Here is a 21,154-nt window from a genome sequence, read left to right on the forward strand (position 1 = left end):
TGCTCACTACTCTGTGATGACAGAAAGGGAGAGAGAGAGAGAGCAAGAGGATAAGAAATTGTGTGTTTGCTTATTTCCACAGTGAGAGATGGCTTGCAACAATATCTTGAATTTTCTTCTATGTGCAATTTTAGTTTATTTGCCAGCAATTTTCTGCCAAGTGGAAACACAAGGAGAATACAAAGCACCATGGACAGAAGAAAAGGTAGGTTTTACAGATTGAGGTTCCACTGTGAAGCAAATATTGTGCACAAAGGTTATGCTTTATATTTTAAAATGGAGAAAAAGGCAGGAGTTTTCAGCTGAGCTTCTCTTTCTCAGAGTGTTCTTATTAATAGGATACAAGGTACAGCATCACTAGAAAAAGAAATCACCTCCTGTATTTTGGTAGTAAGCATGTTTTCCATACAGCCAATTTGCAATTCAGTTTTTTCTATCACCTAACTTCAATAGAATGCATAAAAAATTTTGAAACTCCTATTTTAAGCTGGTTGTGGGGGGGGGGGGTGGTAGTTCACAACCAGGGATGACATGAAGCTCTGGTAATTTTAAGTCCTGGGTTTCATTGCAAACTCAACAGAATGGATTCTCAGTGGAATCTGTCTCCTGACTAGTAGACACAAGAGCGACAGAAATCCATCAATGCCAAACATCAAAGGATGCCAATATGGCAACTGGTGAAGGGCATCCAGAGACATGGTGGTGAGGTATAGAATCCAGGAACCAGCTTCCTTGTGTCATCTGGATCTGTGTCACTACTTCACCTCATGATTAACCTCATCCCCCTTTGTCCAGGCTTCATGAGCAGATCCAGTAGTAAGCCTGACATAATGTCTCTAATCCATGATGAGTACTAATCAACTCAACTTTCAAATGCTGTTGACATTTTTCAGTGAATAGCTGCCAAATTCCTGGGCTATTAAACTAACTTGGGATGGTTACAGTAATCAAAATCAGGTTTATTATTACTGACTAAAATGTCATGAAATTTGTGGTTTAGTGCCAGCCGTACGGTTCAAAGACATTAAATCCTCTAAATTAAAAAAAAGAATAATGCAAGAGAAAAAGGCAATGTTAAGAAATCTGATGGGTGAGGGAAAGAAGCTCCTAAATCATTGAATGAGGGTCTTCAGGCTCCTTTACCTCCTCCATGATGGTAGAAATGAGAAGAGGTCATGTCCTGGATTGTAAGGGTTGCAATTTCTTGAAGCACTACCTCTTGAAGGTGTCCTCAATGGTAGGAAGGGTTGTACCCATGCTGGAGATGTCTCTCTCTACAAACACTTGCGATCCTTGCAGGCTCCGTACCAAGTTGTGATCCATAGAAATCGTTAGGGTGTGTTGATCTCCCTCTCGCTTTTGTAGGAGTGATATCTCTCTTTCCCTCGTTAGTGAGAGAGAGGGCCTGTTGAGATATTGAAGTGTTGGGCTCTAGATCGTGGTCTCTGGGGGCTTTGCTGTTGCTTACATGGTGGGTGGGGGGAGGGGCTGATGCATTTTAGTGGGGTTAGGGGGAGGGTTAATGCTTTTGTTGCTGGTTCTGAGTGGGGAGGGGGCCTTTTGAGTTCTAACACTTTTTCTGTCATTACTTTTTTTGTCTTTTCTGTTTTGTGGATGTCTGCGGAGAATAAGAATTTCAGGTTATACAGTATAATGTATACTTCTCTGACGTAAAATGGAACCATTGAGTCGTTAATGTCTTCCAAATCTCCTCAAGCTCCTGATGTACTGACATAATAACTCAGACTCCTAAGACAGTTTTCATTTGGTGCCTAAAGCATCACATGAAGATGGTTTCATAAATTCAAAGCAATTTCAAAGCATAAATTCAAACCATTTCACCTAATCCAAATATTAAAACTCTTCCATACACATCCAAGTAAATTTGGTAAGGTTGCTCCTTCTATCATTCCTTAAGGCAGTGGGTTCCAGGTTCTAGCTGAGAAATGTTTTCCTCAACTGCTTTAAACCCTACTATAATTATTTCAAATCTATCCCATTCATTTTGGGGCCATCCTTCTGATTCAGTCTCTTTAGGTCTATCATAATTTTACACAAGTACATTCTGGCCTACCTTCAAATATTGCAATTCTAAAGAAATGCACTACTCTATCGGATATTGTGAAATTCACAACAAAGAGTGAAAATCATGTCACAAATTTGCACTCTTATGAATTCCAGCAGCTGTGTGCTGAGGATGTCATCTTGAGTGGTGATGAAATGTTTGAACTCTAATTGCTCCGCGAACGCTGCAACGTCAAATGGTGTGATATCCTTCAAAGGGACTGTAATTTTGTCCTTTGATGACACAAGTGACTCTCTCCTTACCCCTTTATGTCCTTCATGGGGATTAGTCTCTCCGTGTCTTCCTGGTTTGACCATCCCTCACTGCCGATCCCTGCCTCACCCTGGTGCTAACCCCCACTGCTCTCAGATCTGATGCAGGTCTTGAACAGAAACATTCCAATTCCTTTGCCCCATGGCTGCTGTTCAACTTGTTGAATTTCTCCAGCAGTTTGTAATTTTGTCCTTTGATATGAATCCATGATACGAGGTTCTCCTTAAAAATGTGCAAGTTACATTTTTTTCTTTTTTAATGTAACTGACTTATTGAGAATCAATACATCTTTAGTCCACCCCAGTGTGAACCACAATACAATTTATTTTGAATGAATGTAATCAACAGCCGGGAATGCTGGCTGTATTGGTTCCAAACTTGAGCATTGTTATTTTAGCACTTGTTCAAACTGGCAGTGATACAACGGGACATAGTCAAGAAACTCTCCTCCAAATAGTGTAAACTTCCTGCTTGGGATAATGTGTAATAATTCAGGGCTTCAAAATTTGGTGAGTTAACATTATATAATGAATTTCATGGCAACAGTTATAAAATGTGTATTTGCATTAAAGTTGCAACTGTAAACTATGTATTTTAGATGCAGAATTTTCCTGTAGAAAATTAGGAAGCTAGTAAAATGCTAGAGTTGAATAACATTGCTTCCCCATGTAATACTAAAGTATTTTCATTCATATCTTTTACTACAAAATGACTGCTGTAACAAGTCGTGTTTTAAGATATATTATTTATGTTACTATACAGTACTGTACAAAACACACACACATCTAGAGTGCATAAGTCTTTTGCACATTACTGTATATTACGTCTTTCAAGTTACCAAATAACACTTAATATTTAAACACAAAGTACACTGCAGGTGCTGTGGTCAAATCAAGACGTACAAAAAAGCTGGATGAACTCAGCAGGTCGAGCAGCATCCGTTGAAATGAGCAGTCAACGTTTCGGGTCGAGACCCTTCGTCAGGACTAAAGAAGGAGGGGGTAGGGGCCCTACAAAGAAGGTGGGGGAAGAGTGGAAAACCAATCAGAGGAAAGATCAAGGGGCGGGGGAGGGGAAGCAGGGAGGGGAAAGGCAGGAGAGGTGAAGAAGGAATCTAAGGGGAAAGAACTATGGGTAGTAGAAAAAGGCAGAGTCATGAGAGGTGATAGGCAGCTAGAAGAGGAGACAGAGTGAAGGTGGGATGGGGGAAGGGAGAGGGAGGGAATTACTGGGTTGGAGAATTCGATGCTCCTACCAAGGGGTTGGAGACTACCCAGACGGTAGATGAGATGTTGTTCCTCCAACCGAAGTTTGGCCTCATCATGGCAGTAGAGGAGGTCATGTATGGACATATCCGAATGGGAATGTGAAGGAGAGTTGAAGTGGGTGGCAACCGGGAGGTCCTGTCTATTGTAGGTGCTCGACGAAGCGGTCCCCCAATCTGCGTCGGGTCTCGCCGATGTAGAGGAGGCCGCACCGGGAGCACCGGATGCAATAAATTACCCCAACAGACTCACAAGCGAAGTGTTGCCTCACCTGGAAGGACTGTTTGGGGCCCTGAATGGTGGTAAGAGATGAGGTGTAGGGACAGGTGTAGCACTTACGCTTGCAGGGTAAAGTGCCAGTTGGGAGATCTGTGGGGAGGGACGTGTGGACCAGGCAGTCGCAGAGAGAATGATCCCTGTGAAAAGCAGAGAGGGGTAGAGAGGGAAAGATGTCCTTAGTGGTGGGGTCCTGTTGAACGTGGCGGAAGTTGCGGAGGATAATATGCTGGATCCGGAGGCTGGAGGGGTGATAGGTGAGGACAAGGGGGACACGGTCCCTGTTGTGGTGACGGAAGGATGGGGTGAGGGCTGAAATGTGGGAAATGGAGGAGATGCAGGTGAGGGCATCATTGATGACGGCAGAAGAGAAACCATGATTCTTAAAGCAAGAGGACATTTGGGATGTCCTGGAATGGAAAGCCTCATGCAGCGGAGCCGAAGGAACTGGGAATAGGGAGAATAATTTTTGCATTTGGCAGGGTGGAAAGAGGTATAATCAAGGTAGTTATGGGAGTCAGTGGGTTTATAAAATATGTCAGTGGACAGTCTATCTCCAGAGATCGAGAAAGGGGAGAGAAGTGTCCGAGATGGACCAAGTGAATTTGAGGGCTGGGTGAAACTTACTTATTGAGATACAGCACAGAATTGGCCCTTCAAGCCACATGCCAGCAAGTCCCCAACTTAACCATAGCTTAATTACAAGATAATTTACAATGACCAATTAATTTAACCTACCTGTAGGTAACCCATGCAGTCACAGGGAGGACATACAGACTTCTTACAGGCAGTGGCAGGATTTGAACCCCGGTCAATCAGTACTGTAGTGTTGTGCTAACCACTCCACTATCTTGCTGCCCAATACGACTGAGCTAATACAAAGCCAAGTACTCTTATTTCTGTTTCCCAACCACCTTTGTATTTTAACCAATATACAGTCCTGTGCAAAATTCTTAGGCACCTATATACATACAGAATCTAGAAAAAGTATTTGTCTCTCTTGGAAGTTTTCATGCTTTATTATTTTACAACATTGAATCACAGTGGATTTAATTTGGCTTGTTAGACACTAATCAACAGGAAAAGACTCTTCTGTGCCAAAGTGAAAACAGATCTTTACAAAGTGATTGAAATTAATTACAAATATAAAACACAAAATGATTGCTTGCACAAGTACTCACCCCCTTTAATATGAAACATCACTGGTGCAGCCTTTTGGTTTTAGAAGTGACATAATTAGTTAAATGGAGATCACCTTGTGCAGTCAGGGTGCTTTGATTAATTGTAGAGAAAATACATCTGTATTTGGAAGGTCCACCTGCTGGTGAGTCAGTATCCTGGCAAAAACTACACCATGAAGACAAAAGAACACACCAAGCAACTCTGAAAAAGGTTATTGAAAAAGCACAAATCATAGCTGCATCACTGCAGCAGGCCCTGGAAGGCTTGTGAAAGTAAAGGGTAAAATTAATGTAGCAAAATACAGGGAAATCCTGGAGTTAAACCTGATGTAGTCTCCAGGAGAACTGCGACGTTAGAGAGGATTTGTTTTCTAGTAAGACAATGATCCCGAGCATAAAGCCAAATTATTGCAGGAATTACTTGAAAACAAGTCAATGGCCTGGCCAAGTCAGAGTCCAGACCTCAATCCAATTAAGAATTTGTGGCTGGACTTGGAAAGGGTTGTTCACTCACAATCCCCATGCAATCTGACAGAGATAGAGCAGTTTTGTAAAGAAGAATGGGGAAAATTTGCAGACACAAGGCTGTAATTGCTGCCAAAGGTGCATCTTCTAACTGATTTGAAGGGGGTGAATACTTCTGCAATCAATTATTTTGTGTTTTATATTTGTAATTAATTCAGATCACTTTGGAGAGATTAGTTCTCACCTTGACACGAAAGAGTATTTTTCTGTTGATCAGTGTCAAAAAAGCCAAATTAAATCCAATGTGTTTCAAAGTTGTTAAACAATAAAACATGAAAACTTCCATGGGAGTGAACACTTCTTATGGGTACTGTAGATACTACTTAGTATATGTGCCTAAGACTCTTGGACAGTACGAAGTTTATGTAAACATAGTAAATTTGACCTTTGCCTGTAATTACTGTGCTGTTCTTGCTGCTGCAAAAGTGAATATTAATGCAGTTATACCTTGTGTATATATGCCTATGACAACAATAAACTAGAAATTGAACAATGGGAAAATAATGAGATCAGGTATTTGTCTGTCGCAAGAGGCATCCTCAAGTGATATTCCTCTCATTCAGTGTTCTCTGCATTACTACAATATCTCGAAAATTGGGCAGCAAATGCATCTCTAGAAAAATTGAAGCTACTATAAGAGGTCTTGTTCTGACAGAGGTAAGTATCTGATTCCATGATTTATGATGTCAGAATATAATAAAACAAGATTAGACAGTGGATTTATTGGCCTATTTCAGAACTCACAGTTTTAAGGCTGTAGGCATTGTGTTTTTGTTTATCCAAACATTTTAAAACCACTGGAAAAATTGTTTATTTTGTCCATTTAGCACTGTAGTAATATCATCAGATCATTATGTGCCTTGTCACATGAGGTAGGCAATGATGGCAATCATGATTGTTCGTGGCAACTTTTTCAAAAGAAGTGGTTTGCCACCGACACCTTCCGAACAGTGTCTTTACAAGATGGGTGACCCCAGCCACTATCAATACTCTTTACAGATTGTCTGCCTGACGTCAGTGATCGTATCACCAGGACTTGTATTATGTAACAGCTGCTCAAAAGACCATCCACCACCTGCTCCCATGGCTTCATATGATTCTAATCCAGGGAGCTGCACAGGTGCTACACCTTGCCTAAGGGTGACCTGCAGGCTAGTGGAGGGAAGCAGCACCTGATGCCTCCTTTGGTCCACCTCACCACCCATAGTAATACAGTACACAGAGCATTAATTATGCAGTATTCTTTTTCTAATCTATGGTCGACTTTACCGTGACTTGTTGATTGGCAGCCCTGAGGAGAAGTGATTTCAAAATCTAATTTAAGATTTATATATATTATCTTTTCAAAAGTGTTAAAATATATGGTTGTGGTGCCAAATCTAACAAATGCTGTAAAATTGTGGGGGTAACATAGAGACTTTAAATTATCTCACATTCTCAATGTTCTCACACCTCCAGCTATTTCATAAACCCAGATACCTGACCACAAATGATGTCCGCAATATGACTTCACTGACCAACATTTCCATCATGTGGTACAATTATCTGAGACCAATGCTTCGGGAAAGATACTCTGGATCTATTGGAAATGTTGCAGTGCGGCAGGTGAGCGAAGAGGGTCTGTAAGACAATGGCTCAATCAAATTTAATTTGTCTTGGAATGTTTCTGCATTAATTAAGCTGTTTTTTAACTGAATCATATTTGACTAATGAAAAGGCTAGTAAGAAGTAAGTGTCTTACCCTGAACGTTTCAAACATCTGAGTGAGAGTCATCTGCTTGAAAAGAGTTGTTAAAATTTCTCACCATAATCGTTGGATAAGATTATTGCTGACTCCAAGGGTAGTATAGCTGAAGGGTGGTAGTGGGGACGAGCTCCCACTGCTAAACAAATGCTCTTCACGGCATGCGTCTCAATCAGCCTCTGACAACCAAGGCCGAGTCCTGGCCTTCACGTGTGGCATAGTTCTTATGCCCGGTGGAGCTGTTCTCACTAACAGGAGAAGGGGCAAATGCTGACCACTGGCGCCTTAAAACCAGTTGTTCTGGGCAGCTGGGGCTCATTAACCATGGATGCTCATTTAGGTGAGGGAAAAATCCGATTTCAAACCTCCGCTGCCTTCTGGCTGTACCCGTTCACGGGAAAGGCTTTAGGAGTAAAGTCCAAGGAAAGTTCCGGAGTCAGAGTCCCGAAGGCGGCTGACTGCTGTACCCAGCACCGGCACGGCAACTCCCGCGATGCTGCTGGCACCAAACTGTACCGACTTTATTGTTCCTTTGGACCCGTCATCAGCATGGAGAGGGGTCCAATGCATAGGCAACAGACGGATCTCCATATCAACTCTGCCCTGGCTTGCGCTGTGGAGAAGCCACTCCCAGTGACTACCAGAGGCGCAGTACCCATGGAGGAGGCCACAGAAAAATTATTGCTATTAAGGTTCAAATAATATTTAAACTCCCCTGATATTTTCCTGGAATGCCTTTTTGATTCCAAACTGCAGATGTCAATTCTTGTCCAATTTGGTTAATGTTTTGCAGCTTTTTGACAAATAAACAACTAATGCAATGTGCTCACTTTCTCAGTTGTGGCTCAGTGGTGAGTAATCTATATCCAAGTCAGATGATGCTACGTTCAAGACACACTCCCAAAGCACAAGTATCCAGGCTGATTCCCACCAGGCTGTTGCACTGTATGAGTTCTGACCTTTTGGATAAAATAGAGACCACACCTGCCCTCTCAAAATTGCAAATAACTGTTTCCATGACATAATTTTGAAAAACAAGCAGGAAAGACACTACATTACAACAGTCCCTAACTAATTTATGTCCATCATTGTTGTAAAGGGCTCCAGAACATTCTGGAAGGGATATGAAAGCCAAAATAGAAATTAGTCTTTTTCTCAGTATCTTCTCCATCGCAGGGGAGTATCTTGAAGCTTTAAAAGTATGCAACAACAATTACCAAGAATGTTATTTAAATGTTATAAATTGAAAGTGAACTTTCAGGTAAAATCCCTATTTTTTTCAAAAGAAGAAAGCCTGATGCTCTTATTATTTAATTATTTAAGTGAGGGCAGGTATTCACCAGTGCTGATGAAAGAACTTGGCCCAAAATGTCAACTGTTTGCTCTTTTCCAGAGATGCTGCCTGTTCCTCCAGCATTTGAATTTCCAGAGTGTGCGGACGTTTTCGGGCAGGTTTATTTGCTTGGCTTCGACAATTGCATTATCAGATGTAGAAAGCTGATAACTGAAGCAAGAAAGCAGAACTGACAACAAGACCACTTCATATTTTCTTGATCACATTTGCCCGGGACATGACTGCCAGTATTTTAGATAATGACTCAGCTTAAGAAAATCAACAGAAATAGCAGAATAAAATGTCTGTTAAGCAAAGTCTTTTTTTGGAACTATCTTTGATTCCTTTACACTTGTTAAATTGGTTTATTTTTTCTTTCCACAGCATATCATAAGTCAGTTAAGTGAACTCCAGGCTGACTGGGTAATTGAAGAGGACACTTTCCAGGAGGCAATACCCTATGGAACAGTTACATTTTCAAATATCATTGCGACGCTGGAACCCTCAGCCAAACGCAGGCTGGTGCTTGCCTGTCATCATGATTCAAAGTACTTCAATGAGTGGTGGTACAACAGCGTTTACGTGGGTGCCACAGATGCTGCTGTGCCATGTGCTATGATTTTGGAACTGGCTCGGTCACTGGACAATTCATTACTTCATTTAAGGGTATTCCTTAATACATGATACATCAATAACCATGAAGTTAAATAAGTAACTTGACAAATTAAAACATAACTTCACTTTATGTTTGAGAATGTCTTAACAGAAATTTAATCTCTGTCTGCAATTTACTAGATGTTCTATTTTTTAGTGAGGATATGTTGACTTTGGATTATAAGATCATAAGGTATAGGAGCAGAAGTAGACCATTTGGCCCATCGAGTCTGCTCTGCCATTCAATAATGGCTGATCCAATTCTTCCAGTCATCCCTACTCCCCTGCCTTCTCCCCATACCCTTTGATGCCCTGACTGATCAAGAACCTATCTATTTCAGCCTTAAATGTACCCAATGACTTGGCCTCCACAGCCGCTCGTGGCAACAAATTCCACAGATTTACCATGCTCTCCTAAAGTAATTTCTCGGCATCTCTGTTCTATATGGACGTCGTTCAATCTGTCTTGTCCTAGACTCCCCTATTACGGTAAATAACTTTGCCATATCTAATCTGTTCAGACCTTTTAATATTCAGAATATTTCTATGAGATCCTCCTGTCATTCTCATGAACTACAGGGAATACAGCCCAAGAGCTGCCAGACATTCCTCATATGGTGACTTTCATTCGTAGAATCATTTCTCGTAAATCTTCTCTGAACCCTCTTCAATGTCAGTATATCCATTCTAAAATAAGGAGCCCAAAACTGCACACAAATAATTTGTATTTAAATTATTTTTCTTTTGTTCAGAATACCAGGGGCAGGCCAGATCTTACACTGCAGCTCATTTTCTTCGATGGAGAAGAAGCATTTCAATATTGGTCAGAGAATGACTCGCTGTATGGTTCTCGACATTTGGCACAGAAGATGGAGAGGACAGCTTTTCCACTTGGTTCAAATGAAACCAACATGCTGCATGCAATTGTAAGTAACATCTGAGTGCAGAAAGTGAACCTGACTGAGAAAATACATGTTGAAGAATAACAATTTAAATCTATGAAGCACAAGCTAAAGTCAATGTTCATAAAGATCTAGTAAACATCTTCCCACTTTGACTTTCTGGAAAGTGATACAACAGTGTCATATTTAAGCTACTGGATGAAAAGCCAGAGTTGTAATTTTCCATGCCACCAGACAAGCTGGGGAATTAACATTAATATCAGAGTGAATAAATCAGAGTTCTGATTTAAAAAGTTTATTGCAATAAAGTAACCTTGAACTAAAAACCAATTGGTTCACTGTCGACCTGATGGGGAGAGGCTGGGATGTTTTCATGACTGTGAGTCTCGAATAAGGGGATGTAGTGTCAAGGTAACAGTACAGTTATTAACCTGAATTACATGGAAATGAGTTCTCCAGAGGATGGTGAATTTCTGGCTCAGTGGGTGGCAGAAGATCAGTCAATAGAAGTGTGTACAAGTATATAAAAGATGGGCATTTATCGATCAATGAACAAAATCACACAGAGAGATGACACAAAAGAGGAGTGAGGGGCAGCATTGATCAGCCATGATCATAGTAAATGACAAGGTTGTCTTGAAGACCCAAATTATTTACTCATGCTCCAAATTTCTTATGTTCTTGGCCTCTTTGGGGATCAAAGTATTCCCCTCTATTCAAGAGTCCTGTGGTTGAGAGATAATAACTGTTCCAGAATGTGGTAGTGTGGGAACTGAGGCTCGTGTGCCTCCTTCCTGATGGCAGCAGGGAGAAGACAGCATGGCCTGGATGGTGGGTGTCCTTGATGATGGATGCTGCTTTCTTGTGATAGCACTCCATGAAGATATGCTCAGTTATGGGAGGGCTTCACCCATGTGGACTGAACTGTATACACTACTTCTTTATGGCTCCTCCATTTCAGGGTATTGGTGCATTGATACCAGGCCATGATGCAACCAGTCAATATACTCTCCACTGCACACCTATACAAGTTTATCAAAGCTTTAGATAACATGCCGAATCTTCAGAAAACTCTAACAACGTAGAGGCACTGCCGTGGTTTCTTTGTAATGGCACTGACATGTTCAAACCAGGACAGATCCCCCAAAATGATACCAGCAAGCTCACACAAAATCCCATGTGATAATGATCAGATAAGCAACTTACAAAATGTGGAATTGTGCATGAAATTTGGCAATGGATACTCATTTTGTCTTCTGCGAGATGTCCCCACTTGAAGCAAATAGGACTCTAATTTAATACAGTACTTCATATCAAATATATTTCTGACTTGTTCCACTGGAATTACAGGCCAGAATATTGTGCGGGCATCCCTGGAGTGGGGCTTCATGTGCTTCAGTTTGGAGGAAATGTGATACTAATATAGGTACCACTGACATTTGACAGTAGATATGTTAGTCATGAAATAAATACTCAATGGGAAGTTCTACAAGATCTTTTGGCTAGTCAATAGGTATTGAAATATCCTTATTGATAAATTACTTGCATTTCTTTTAGGATTTATTTGTGCTGTTGGATCTCCTCGGTTCTCCAAATCCGAGAATTCCAAGTTACTTTCCAAATACAGCTTTGTGGCATAGAAGACTGCAGCTAATAGGTAACTCAAATTAGTAAGCATTACTTACTTATCAATAATTATGTAGTTGATGGATTTTATGCATCATAACAGTTGTGGATCCTCCCTTGCATTTTGCAATTTTTACTTTTCTGCATAGTATTTACCATCTAATTATTGACTGCAAGACCAATACTCTTGTATTTTCTCCTTCAGCTGTGACACTGGAAAACCTTGCACATGGAATTCTTTTCAATAACCATAATAAATGTCATTTTTCCTGAAAGAGTTCTAAAAAAATTTACTTTAGATTAACTTAAAACAATTTTAAGTGGGACCATAATACCAGAAGATATATGAGTAGGATCGGGCCATTTGGCCCATCTTGTCTGCTCTGCCATTTAATCACAGCTGCTCCAATTTCCCTGTCAGCCCCAATCTCCTGCATTCCCCCCATATCCCTTCTTGCACTGACTGATCAAGAATCTATCAACCTTTGCCTTAAATACACCCAATGACTTGACCTCCACAGCCACCTGTGGCAACGAATTCCACAGATCCACCACTCTCTGGCTAAAGAAATCCTTCCCCATCTCCATTCTAAAAGGACTCCCTTCTATTCTGAGGTTGTGTTCTCTGGTTTTAGACTCTCCCAGCATAGAAAACATCTTCTCCACATTTACTATTTGAGGCCTTTCACCATTTGACAGATGTCAATGATATTCACCCCCCCCCCGCCATTCTCTGAATTCCAATGAGTATAGGCCCAGAGCCACCAAGCACTTCAATCCGAGAGTCATTTCTGTGAACCTCCTTTGCACCCTTTCCAAGGTCAGCACATCCTCTCTTTGATAAGGAGCCAGAACTGCTCACAATACTCCAAGTGAGACCTCACCAGTGCTTTATAAAGCCTCAACATAAATACACCAGAGCCGATAAAAGCTGGAATGTGGAGCACGAAACATACCGCCAGAGGAACAAATAATGTGCTGGAGGAATTCAGCAGGACGTGCAGCATCTGCGGGAAGAAAGAAACTGTCAATTTTTCAGGATGAAAGCCTACATTAGGGCAGAGAGTAGAGAAGAAGAAGACGACCAGCAGTGAGAGGAGTGTTGAGAGAGGATTCCAAAGCAATTGCTGGAGGAACTCAGAAGATCTAGCAATAGCTGTGAGGAAGAAAAGAACTATTGATGTTTAGGATTGAGATACTTCTAAAAACTTGAGGAATAAGTTTTGGAAAGACTCAGCCTTTCTATAGAAAGAATATTTTTCCTACTGCTTCTCCATACAGACACTATGCAATGAACTCTGTTACTTGCAAACAAATAAAACTGCAGAACACCTAACTGTTGCAAAATATCTAAACTATCAGTACTTACAGCAGTAAGTGCGGTTGTCATCTTGCAGAGCCAAGGATTCTTATGAGAAGCACTGAAAAACTAAATATTTGGAACCTTACACTTCCAGAGATTTTTAGACTTTGAGCTCACAGTATTAAATAATATAAACCCCATACAAACTGAAGAAGGAGTAGAAGATGCAGCATAAAGACTTTTATTCCCCCCACCATTCCACCTGCTGGGAAAGAAATGCTGAAGAAGTGCATCTAAGGACTGGATAATTTTGTCATCGGTTGCAGGCTGACAGTGCAGCTGGACTGTTTTGGCTCAAGCGACGTTCCTGTTTGTTTCTTTGGCTTTAGTTTGTGACCCTACTTTCTGGCACTTCACAGAATGTTTCAAAGTGATTTACAGCCACTGGAAGCAAAAGACATTTCCATGTAAAAAATATAAAATACTTGTTATTAGAGAGTTTGGTTGTTAGTATCACTTTCAACAGAAGATAAACATTAGGTCAGGGAGGGAGTACAAACAACATAAATATATAGATAACACAGAATAAAGTAAAAATGGCTTTTATGCAACAACAGGAAAGACTCTACAACAGTTGCTACATTATGTGTGTGTACATAATTTGTATAAAAGGTAATTTGCTACATTATTGGAAAAAAGGGAATTCTGGAAAGGATATGAAGGCCACTACAGAAAACAAAGTATTTTTTCAGTATCTTGTCATCAATTTAGTTGATCAGCTGGAAGATTTAAGAGCATGCCACAACAATCACCAAAAATGGTATTTGAATATTTTAAAATACAAGTGATTAATTAAAAGTGATACTTTAAAAGTGAATCTTCAGGTATGGTTACTTCATATTTGAAAGGATACAGCCTGTTGCTCTTATCATTTAACTGAAGGATACATTAAAGTAGTATTTTCCTTGTTCAGCATTGTCGAGGATAATTTTCAGCTCTCTATGGATAATCAATGACATTTCAAGCATTTTCTCGTTGTGATTTTGCTGTCGTTTGTGTAGATTATTTGTGATTCTAGAAAAGATAGAGTATCAGTATTACAGTGTTATGATAGGTTACAGTGGCAATGCATTAATGCTGGAAACATATGGAGTTACTGAGTCAACTATAAAAAGTGATGTAACTAACATGTGTTTAATGTTATCCAACAGAACGACGCCTTCATCGTCTGGGTTTACTGAGTGACCATCAAAGTGAGGTCAAATACTTCTGGACCAGGATGCGAGCTGCGCACATTATTGATGATCATGTGCCATTTCTGCAGCGAGGTAGAAGATAATCATGAATCATAATACATATGTTATTATTTTGTACATCTTCTATTCTTTTGTACTGTGCTCCTCAATATAGAGCTACAAAATGGGACTGATTAGATTTTAAAAAGCTTGTAGGACACAATATATATCAAATGGCCCTTCTGCACTCTTTCTCACTGTCACATTTGTGAAAAAAAAATCCAAAAGCAGCTTATGAGCTTAAATCTGATGCACCAAACTGTCTAAATGCAAGATCAATTCAGAAGCTGCTGGAAGAGAAAAGCTCTCCTTTTGCATTACTTTAAAAAAATGAGCCAGAATCAGGTTTAATAGCACCTGCATGAGTCATGAGATCTGTTGTCTTTGCAGCAGCAGTACATTGCAATACATAATAATAGCTGTAAATTACAGTAAAAAGAATACATATTAAAGAGGTTAAATTAAATAAATAGTACAAGTTTAAAAAAAAGTGAGGTAGTGTTGATGGGTTCAATTTCCATTCAGAAATCTGATGGCAGAGGGGAAGAAGCTGTTCCTGAGTTGTTCAGGTTCCGTAACCTCCTTCCTGAAGGTAGCAATAAGAAGAAGGTGTATCCTGGGTAATGGGGGTCCTTAATGCTGGATGCCACCTTTTTAAGGCAATGATCTCTGAAGATGTCCAGGATGCTGTGCCTCAGTGCCCCGTGATCGAGCTGACTGCATTCACCACTTTCTGCTGCTTATTTTAATCCTGTGCAGTGCCCCAACACACCATCCCAGCCCATACCAGATGGCAATGCAGCCAGTTAGAGTACTCTTCATGATACATGGAGAGAATACTAATGCATTCTGTTAAAATTCCTACTGCCTTATGAGAAAATTAACCCATTTAAAATAGTGACAAGTATTGAAATTAACAGCCTGTCAATCAAATATATAATTACACCCAGTTCATCCAATGTTTGCCTGAATCGACTTGCAGAGATGAGTGGATTATTCCTCGACAGCCAGATGCCAAAATACAGACCTAGTAGCTCATATAAAATGATATACTTTGGCTTGTTTCACTACTTTTTATTCAATTAATGGACTTCAGTGCAATTGTTTTTTGAAAGTTAAGTTCTGTAATTTTATTCTATATTCAGCATACCTACTGATGCACCATCAATAACTCTCTGAGACGTGAGGCGAGATATCGGCTTTTATTGGCTGGAAGAAAGAACAAGCAGCAATTGACCAGCACACTGCATCCTGGAGACTGAGACTGGGGCGGAGTCCCCAATCACCTTCATACCGGGGTCTGTGGGAGGAGCCAGAGTCAGTGGGAGGAGCCACAGGAGCAGTCAGCCGGGGGGGGGGGGGGGGGGAGGGGGGCGTGTCCAGACAAGTATATGTAGTTCACCACACCTACAAGACCACCAATTCTCACCTTTCTCTGGGCATACTCTCCCTTCTCTCATTTCCCCTTCCTGCTGAACTCAGTGGAATCATTGAATAAAATGAATCTCAAGGTAGTATATGGTAACATACATGTACTTTGAGAACAAGTTTACTTTGAACTTATATTCCTGCCCAATTCCTGCAACACCAATTTCATAAAAGCACTGCAGTTGAGGGAAAACATGATTAAATGCCAACAGCATTTTGCTTTACAATTATTCCCTCTAGGTCTTAGTAATATTTGAAAATAATGAAGAGTTGCATATCATAGTGTGGAGTGTCCTCTTGTCTTATGCCCAGTTCTAGCCACACACCATAACGTCCCTTCTTCCCCCACCCAGCCCCATCCCATACAGGGTAAGTTCACCACTGGGGTTCAATGCCGAACGAAGCCTTGTGCATTTTAATAAGGGATGAAATTCAAACGAGTCTCTACATGGATATATTTACTATTCTCTTAAGTCTAAGTTTATACTTTTACAATGTAAAATGCCTCAAAAAGGCAGTGTGCATTATTAAGGATGCCCATCACCCAGCTCATGGCTTGTTCTCATTGATACCATCGAGAAGGAGGTACAAGAGACCGAAGGCATACATTTAATAGTTCAAGAGCAGCTTATTCCCATCTGCCATCCGATTTCTGGATTTACATTGACCCCATGAGCAGACCTCACTACTTTTTTGTTTCTGATTTACCACTACTTATTTAATTTAACTATTTAATATATATACTTAACTGTAAATCACATTTTCTCGCTATTATTACGTATTGCATTGTACTGCTGTCAGAAAGTCAATAAAGTCAGCAAAGCCTGTGCTGGATATTGATGGAAATGAACCCCAGGAGAAGTCAATTAACTTTTCACTGTTTTGGTTTCACAGGTGTTCCCATTCTGCATATGATCCCAACACCTTTCCCTCAATTGTGGCACACCATGGAAGATAACGAGGTTAATCTTGATCCAGCAACAATTGAAAATCTCAATAAAATACTGCAACTGTTTGTTTTGGAGTATCTCAATGTATAAATGATCCCTGAAGTTCAGTGAACAACGGTCATGACAGAGTTAAGTACTTCCAATTAAATCATTTCGAACAGCAGACCCTCTATGCTGCCTTAATGTAATTCAAAAAGCATTATTGCAATCATACAAACTTACAAAATTAGCATCTGATTGTACTTAATGCGCTGCATGAATGAATATTGAAAGTCACAAATCAATTACTGCTTACATTTTGTGAAATTTTGGTAAACAATGCATATTCGTGGTAATTCCTCAGATAATATTCTCATCAACATTCAAAACCTTACCAGTGAATCTTATATTTGTATGTTGCATGTGTAGCAATACGCAGCACAGTTATGGTACACATTTTGTGTAAGCTATAAGTTTCAACATGAGAGTATTCAGTTCTGGATTTTATGTTTTGAGTTGTGTACCAGAAACAAGTGCTTACTTTATAACGTTACAACATACATCGTGTGAATAAACTTTTGAATTTAGTGGATGACAATTGTGACTTTTGCCTCTGCTTCAAGACATTTTGCTAGATCCAACAGAATCAAACCTGTTGAAGTGAGTTAACAACCAGCTGACACTTTGGCACACATTTAATGCTTGATCAAAGACAAACTTCTGACTAAACCTGTATTATGAATAATATAAGTATGGCGTTTCTAATAATAGAGCAGCTTAGACAGCATTTTTCTGACAATATGAGTCTCAGTGCTTTGCCGTCCCTGACAGGATTGTCACTGGCAGAGGTGAAACTATATGTTGCTGTTCACACACTTTAACAATCTAATCACACCAAAAAGAAGGGAATACAAATGAATGACATGGTCTTTTACACTGTGCACAGTGCAGGAGATTATCCTTGGTTATCCTTGGTTGATCATGCCAAACGTTAATATAGGTGCTGAACTGAATTTCTGAAGAGTCATAATACCCAGTTAACACTATGGACATAGATTCCACTGAGGAAGAGCTCTGCTTTAACCACCTGCATATAAAGTATACAGTTTCATATTGGTTTTAATTCCCTACTGTGAAAATGAGCACCAATGATTTCAGTCTCTAATCATCTCAAAAATTGTACTACATCAAATAGAACTAATTCAAAGGGATTTGGTGCTAATTCCTTTTCCTCGACCCTGGGTCCAGTAATATTGTGAACCAAATTTTAACAGTTTGCTGTGAGCCAGAACAGCTTATTACTGAATTGTTTCATTTAAAAAAAAATTCAAATCTGTGATGTTGGAGTCAGTGGCAAAGCCAAAATGTTTTATTACCCGTCAGCCAAAGCCCTTTAAAAGTTGAGAGGAAGCCACCATCTCAAAGAGCTGCAGTTTGTATGGAGAAAGCACTCCCACAGTGATTTGAGAGTCCAGTCACATTATCTAGTTTCAAGGATTTACAATATATTTACGAGTCAGGACAGTGTATAACTTGAAGAGAAAGCTGAAGGTGATGGTGTTCCCAAAAGCCCGTTGCACTTGTCCTTTAAGGTTCCTCGAGTTTGAGGGATTGGGAAATGCTGGTAAAGAAATTTTGGTGATTTTGAGACATAGCATTCTGTAGATGGATGTTGCTGATAGATTAAATAATATTCCATCCAGTATCAAACCTGCAACAAACATATTTCAATTGAGATATTTAACTTTTATTGAAAATATAGTGCTTTATAAGTAATTTGAAACTTGATATTCAAACAGCTTACAGTAAGAAGTGCCTGTAAGAAGTATTTGCGCCACCCCCGGAAGTTTTCATGCTTTATTGTTTTACAACATTGTAACACAATGGATTTAATTTGGCTTTTTTGACACTGATCGACAGAAAAAGATCGAGGGATCTCGGAGTCCAAGTTCATAGGACACTCAAAGCTGCTGCACAGGTTGACTCTGTGGTTAAAAAAGCATACAGTGCATTGGCCTTCATCATTCATGGGATTGAGTTTAGGAGCCAAGAGGTAATGTTGCAGTGAGATAGGACCCTGGTCAGACCCCACTTGGAGCATTGTGCTCAGTTCTGGTCGCCTCACTTGAGCAAGGATGTGGAAACCATAGAAAGGGTGCAGAAGAGATTTACAAGAATGTTGCCTGGATTGGGGAGCATGCCTTATGAGAATAGGTTGAGTGAACTCGGCCTTTTTTCCCTGGAGCGACAGAGGATCGGAGGTGACCTGTTAGAGGTTGATAAGAGGCATTGATTGTGTGGATAGTCAGAGGCTTTTTCCCAGGCTGGAATTGCTAGCACAAAACGGCACAGTTTTAAGGTGCTTGGAAGTAGGTACAGAGGAGATGTTAGAGGTATGATTTTTTTTTACACAGAGAGTGGTGAGTGCATGGAATGGGCTGCTGGCGACAGTGGTGGAGGCGGATACAATAGGGTCTTTTAAGAGACTCCTGGACAGGTACATGGAGCTCAGACAAATAGAGGACTGTGGGTAACCCCAGGTAATTTATAAGGTAAGGACATGTTCGGCACAGCTTTGTGGGCTGAAGGGCCTGTATTGTACTGTAGGGTTTCTATGTTTCTAAAAGACTCTTTTGTATCAAAGTGAAAACAGATCTCTACAAATTGGTCTAAATTTATTAGTTATTAAACATAAAATAATTGATTGCATAATTACTCATCCTCTTCAAGTCAGTATTTAGTAGATGCGCCTTTGGTGCAATTACAACTTTGAGTCTGTGTGGATAGATCTCTATCAGCTTTGCACATCTGGACATGGCAATTTTTCCCCAATTCTCTTTACAAAACTGCCCAAGTTCTATCAGATTGCATGGTGATTGTGAGTGAACAGTCTTTTTCAAGTCCAGCCACAATTCTCAATTCGATTCAGAATTTGCTTTGGCCTCTCCAGGACATTAACTTTCTTGTTTCTAAGCCATTTCTATGAAGCTTTGCTTTGGCTTTTTGCCTGGGGTCAGTCATTGTCTTGCTGGAAAACAAATTTTCTCACAAGTTGCAGTTCTCTTGCAGACTGCATCAGGTTTTCCTTCAGGATTTCCCTGTATTTTGCTGCATTCATTTTACCCTCTATCTTCACAAGCCTTCCATGGCCTGCTGCAATGAAGCGTCTCCACAGCATGATTCAGCCACCACCATGTTTCACGGTAGGGATGTTTTTGTGAGGTACCGTGTTTGGCTTATGCCAAACAAGGTGTTCAGTCTGATGAGCAAAAAGCTCAATTTTGGTTTCATCAGACCACCTTCCAGCTGACCTCAGTCTCCCACATGCCTTCTGGCAAACTCTAGCTGAGATTTCATGTGAGTGTTTTTTTCTACAGTGGCTTTCTCTTTACCACTCTCCCATAAAGCTGCAACTGGTGAAGCACCCGGGCAACAGTTGTTGTATGTGCAGTCTCTCCCATCTCAGCCACTGAAGCTTGTAACTCCTCCACAGCTGTCATAGGCCTCTCTCATTAGTCCCCTTCTTGTATGGTCACTCAGTGTTTGAGGACAGATTTACAGCTGTGCCATATTCTTTCCACTTGTTGATAATCGACTTAACTATACTCCAAGTGGCTGAGAAATTTTCTTGTATCCGTCTCCTGATTTCGGTTTTTCAAAAACCTTTTCGTGGAGTTGCTTGGAGTGTTCTTTTGCCTTCATGGTGTAGTTTTTGCCAGGACACAGACTCACCAGTGATGATTTGGTGTGTCATATTAAAGGGGGTGAATATTTACAATCAGTTATTTTGTGTTCTATATTTGTAATTAATTTAGATGATGTTGTAGAGATTGATTTGCACTTTGACATGAAAGAGTCTTTTTCTGTTGATCAGTGACAAAAAAAGCCAAATTAAATCCACTATGATTCAATGTTGTAAAACAATAATCCATGAAAACTTCTGGGGAGGAGAGAATATTTTTATAGGCACTGTATTTATTTATTTAGAGATACGGCTCTTCCACCCAAAAGAGTCATAGAACACTAGAGAACAGAAACAGGCCCTTCAGCTTGTATAGTCCATGTCAAACCATTAGTCCCATCAACCTGCTCCCTGACTATAGCCTTTCATAACCCTGCCATACATGTACATATCCAAATTTCTCTAAACTCACATCCATGACTTACACTGGCAGCTAGTTCCACACTCTCACCGAGTGAAGAATTGCCCATCATGTTCCACTTAAATATTTTACCTTTCACCCTTAGCCCATCACCTTTAGTTGCAGTTTCACCCAGTGGAATAAAGCCTGCTTGCATTTGCCCTAAATATGTCTCTCATAATTTTGTGTACCTCTATCAAACCACCCCTCAAT

At 40.3% G+C, this 21,154-nt stretch overlaps 1 protein-coding gene and 1 long non-coding RNA gene across 2 annotated transcripts in view; one reads left to right on the forward strand and one right to left on the reverse strand.

The window, feature by feature from the left end:
* qpct (glutaminyl-peptide cyclotransferase) lies at window positions 1–17,397 on the forward strand. The gene is made up of 7 exons (XM_059985661.1): window positions 1–205; window positions 7,044–7,190; window positions 9,047–9,328; window positions 10,069–10,242; window positions 11,776–11,875; window positions 14,359–14,475; window positions 16,765–17,397. The coding sequence occupies exons 1-7, from the start codon at window positions 89–91 to the stop codon at window positions 16,908–16,910; spliced, it is 1,083 nt and encodes a 360-aa protein (XP_059841644.1). The 5' UTR covers window positions 1–88; the 3' UTR covers window positions 16,911–17,397.
* Window positions 13,809–21,154, reverse strand: part of LOC132402704 (uncharacterized) — a 19,557-nt gene continuing 12,211 nt past the window's right edge. The window contains exons 3-5 of the long non-coding RNA XR_009515040.1: window positions 18,176–18,510; window positions 14,336–14,465; window positions 13,809–14,221 (exon numbers count right to left, since the gene is read on the reverse strand). This is a non-coding gene — a long non-coding RNA (uncharacterized LOC132402704). The remainder of the gene's footprint in view (window positions 14,222–14,335; window positions 14,466–18,175; window positions 18,511–21,154) is intronic.

This window comes from Hypanus sabinus, chromosome 12, assembly GCF_030144855.1.
Source record: "Hypanus sabinus isolate sHypSab1 chromosome 12, sHypSab1.hap1, whole genome shotgun sequence".
Classification (NCBI taxonomy): Eukaryota; Metazoa; Chordata; class Chondrichthyes; order Myliobatiformes; family Dasyatidae; genus Hypanus; species Hypanus sabinus.

Excerpts from the sequence above, each read along its gene's own strand:
- qpct (XM_059985661.1), top strand. The coding sequence starts at position 89 with ATGGCTTGCAACAATATCTTGAATTTTCTTCTATGTGCAATTTTAGTT. Across the intron at positions 7,191-9,046 it reads GAAATGTTGCAGTGCGGCAG|CATATCATAAGTCAGTTAAG; the intron begins GTGAGCGAAGAG and ends TTCTTTCCACAG. Across the intron at positions 14,476-16,764 it reads TGTGCCATTTCTGCAGCGAG|GTGTTCCCATTCTGCATATG; the intron begins GTAGAAGATAAT and ends TTGGTTTCACAG.